Source organism: Bactrocera latifrons, unplaced genomic scaffold (assembly GCF_001853355.1).
Source record: "Bactrocera latifrons isolate USDA-ARS-PBARC rearing strain unplaced genomic scaffold, ASM185335v1 scaffold_80, whole genome shotgun sequence".
In the NCBI taxonomy this organism is placed as follows: domain Eukaryota; kingdom Metazoa; phylum Arthropoda; class Insecta; order Diptera; family Tephritidae; genus Bactrocera; species Bactrocera latifrons.
This window is the reverse complement of record NW_017537490.1, coordinates 664,008-666,614: the sequence shown is the minus strand read 5'-3', so window position 1 is coordinate 666,614 and position 2,607 is coordinate 664,008. Positions and strand designations below refer to the sequence as shown.

Here is a 2,607-nt window from a genome sequence, read left to right as displayed (position 1 = left end):
AAAAAAAAAAAAAAAAAAAAAAAAAAAAAAAAAAAAAAAAAAAAAAAAAAAAAAAAAAAAAAAAAAAAAAGAACGCACCAAAACGGAAATAATCGCTACCCACAAGCCTAAGTTTCAAAAGACACTTATTGACATAAGAAATTCGACAGGAAAGCGGAAAGCGATGACAAAATAATTATTGCAGCAACAAACACACGCCATATAAAGAAAGACACACAAATATTTACTATGTAGATTACCATCTCTAGCATACAATGACAAAATATGCCTATTTGTCTTTCGTGTGCCTGCCGTGGGTGGTGCATGCAACAGCAAGCATATTATGTGAGACATTCTCAAAGTCAGACGACACGTTGCTGGCGAATGTGGCATGGGGCAGAGATAGATGATAGCTGTGCTCGTATAAACATGTGTACGTGGCAATTTGTTGCAAGCATGCAAAACCGCACAAAAAATTGCTTACAGCAAGCAAGACACAAGCTTGAAAATGAGCATCATAAAAAAATCAGCAAAAAGGAAAATTGATGTTTCACTTACCTTGCAAGCAAATGATGATGACTAACRCCAATATGAGCTTTAGCGGCTGTGRCAAGTGATGCTGATGTTGWTGTCKTCGCTGTTGCATGCCGCTTTGTGRCATCTCTGCGCTCGCGCCGACTGCAGCTGTGTTCGCTTTCATTGTGTGATATTTTCGGCTTATGTTGTTGGTTTTGTTGTTTTGCTGAATATTATTTTAATTTAGCCGCTGTTTTTCGCCTTCGTTGTGTTGCGGAACTTTTTCTTTTTCATTAAACTTTTTTGATTTGCCGTTGATTTATGTTGTTATGCTCTTCACAAGTCACAATTTATTTTTATTGTCGCATTTTTCATTTCACATTTACATATATATTTTTTATTTTTTCCTTTTTCGTTAATTTTGGTTATAGAGGTGGCGCGATCTCGGGCATAGAAATTTTTGCTAACATTTGTTTCTATATTTAAATCTGCTTTCTGGCGCCGTTCTTTTTGCTGCTGTACACGCGTCGATTTTTTTTCACAAATTCGAAAAACAAAAAACTTAAAATATGTCARGCGACTTTTTTGTTTCAAAATTGTTGCTTTTCCATTTCAAAATTGTGTATTTCATTTGCAGCAGTAACATAAATGCTGGAATGACATTTGAAATGGATAAAAGTCATAAATGAGTTACAAAGTCTCAACAATGTTAGAAAAGTGTAAAGAGTAAAAAGAAGCTTATATCTGAGAACAGAAGCTGAAAAAGTAAAGAAGGGTTAAGTTCGTGCGCTGACGTACCTTGTTTTCTCTCTGTGATTATATGGGAAAACAAGTGCTAAATTGTTGAAGAGAATATCAGATGGAAATAGCCAAATAAATATAATTGTTGAGTAATTTTTGAGTATCAGAAAAAGCTATGGATGAATCCTTTAAATTTGTGCATCAAAGCAGCTTTTGTTCCAATATAGTATATGCCTACTTGACTTCATTATAAAAAGTCTTCTAATGAACCAAGTAAATACCAAATCATCAGCAGGGTAGAAAACGTCGTTCAAACAAGATTTGAGCTGATATCAACCCGTACCCACCTCACCGAAAGAGAACTTGCTGGCGAAACTTTATTAGGAARTATGAGTGCGATATATTTACATACACATTGAGCCAGAAATGGGCCTCATCGCCGAACAAAATTTGGYACGAAAGCATCGGATCTTCTAGGAACTTTTCAAGAGCTCATCTAAKGAAGCGATGCCACTTRGGAAGGTCGAGGGGTATTAGTTCTTGCACAAGCTGAATTTTGAACGATTTCAGTTCGAGTTGCAGCGAACAGCTGCGAATCGACTCTTCACAGTTTTCGTGTACACTCTCAGCTACGGCCGCTATATTTTCTTCGGTCTTAAAATGGGTGATGCCGTTGAAGGAGTACGCATTGTAGGCTGACTAWGTTGACCATAAGTTGTGCGTAACTTTTCCTATGATGAATTCTCAAACAATATTAAAGAAAATTAACATGACACCTTGACACGACTGACGTGTAATCTGTCAAAAAAAAAAAACAAAAAAAAAAAACAATAGAAAAAAAAATATTGAAAAAAGTATCTCTACTTGAATCACCGGTTTCTCTAACTATCACCGGTATAGTTAGCCGAGAGAGACATTGGCATACGACAGCTCGAAAGATATAATTTGCTTACAATATTTGTTGACATTGATTTGACATTGCCGGTTCATTAGTTTGTGAATTATATCAATTTGAGTGCAGACTCTTCTGTTATTGTGGAAAATGGATAAAAAGCAATATTGCTTTTTGAAGAAAACAAGTACAGTTGAAGTAAAAACTTTGTCATCCGATCAACCCGCTCCGAAGCGTATAAAAACGCAACAGGCTGGCGAGGTTATGGCATAATATGTTTTTTCGACTACCTACTAAAAAAGAAAGATAGCGTTATTGGACTGTTTGAAGAAYGAAATCAYTGGAAAATYACCGCATTTGCAGAAAAAGRAMGTGTTGTTTCAACAAGACAATGCACTGTTTTCAAAAGATAGAGAAAACGGTGTTAAAAATCCATGAATCGCATGAACCGCATTGCTTCCACATTCACCGTATTCTAC

General features: G+C 35.7%; 1 protein-coding gene across 1 annotated transcript in view; it reads right to left on the bottom strand.

Moving 5' to 3' along the window:
- The window catches only part of LOC108976832 (kin of IRRE-like protein 2), a 266,683-nt gene extending 266,004 nt beyond the window's left edge, over positions 1–679 (bottom strand). The window contains exon 1 of the mRNA XM_018946195.1: positions 538–679. Within this exon, the coding sequence (XP_018801740.1) occupies positions 538–679 (142 nt within the window). The remainder of the gene's footprint in view (positions 1–537) is intronic.
- Between the last annotated feature and the right edge of the window lie 1,928 nt (positions 680–2,607).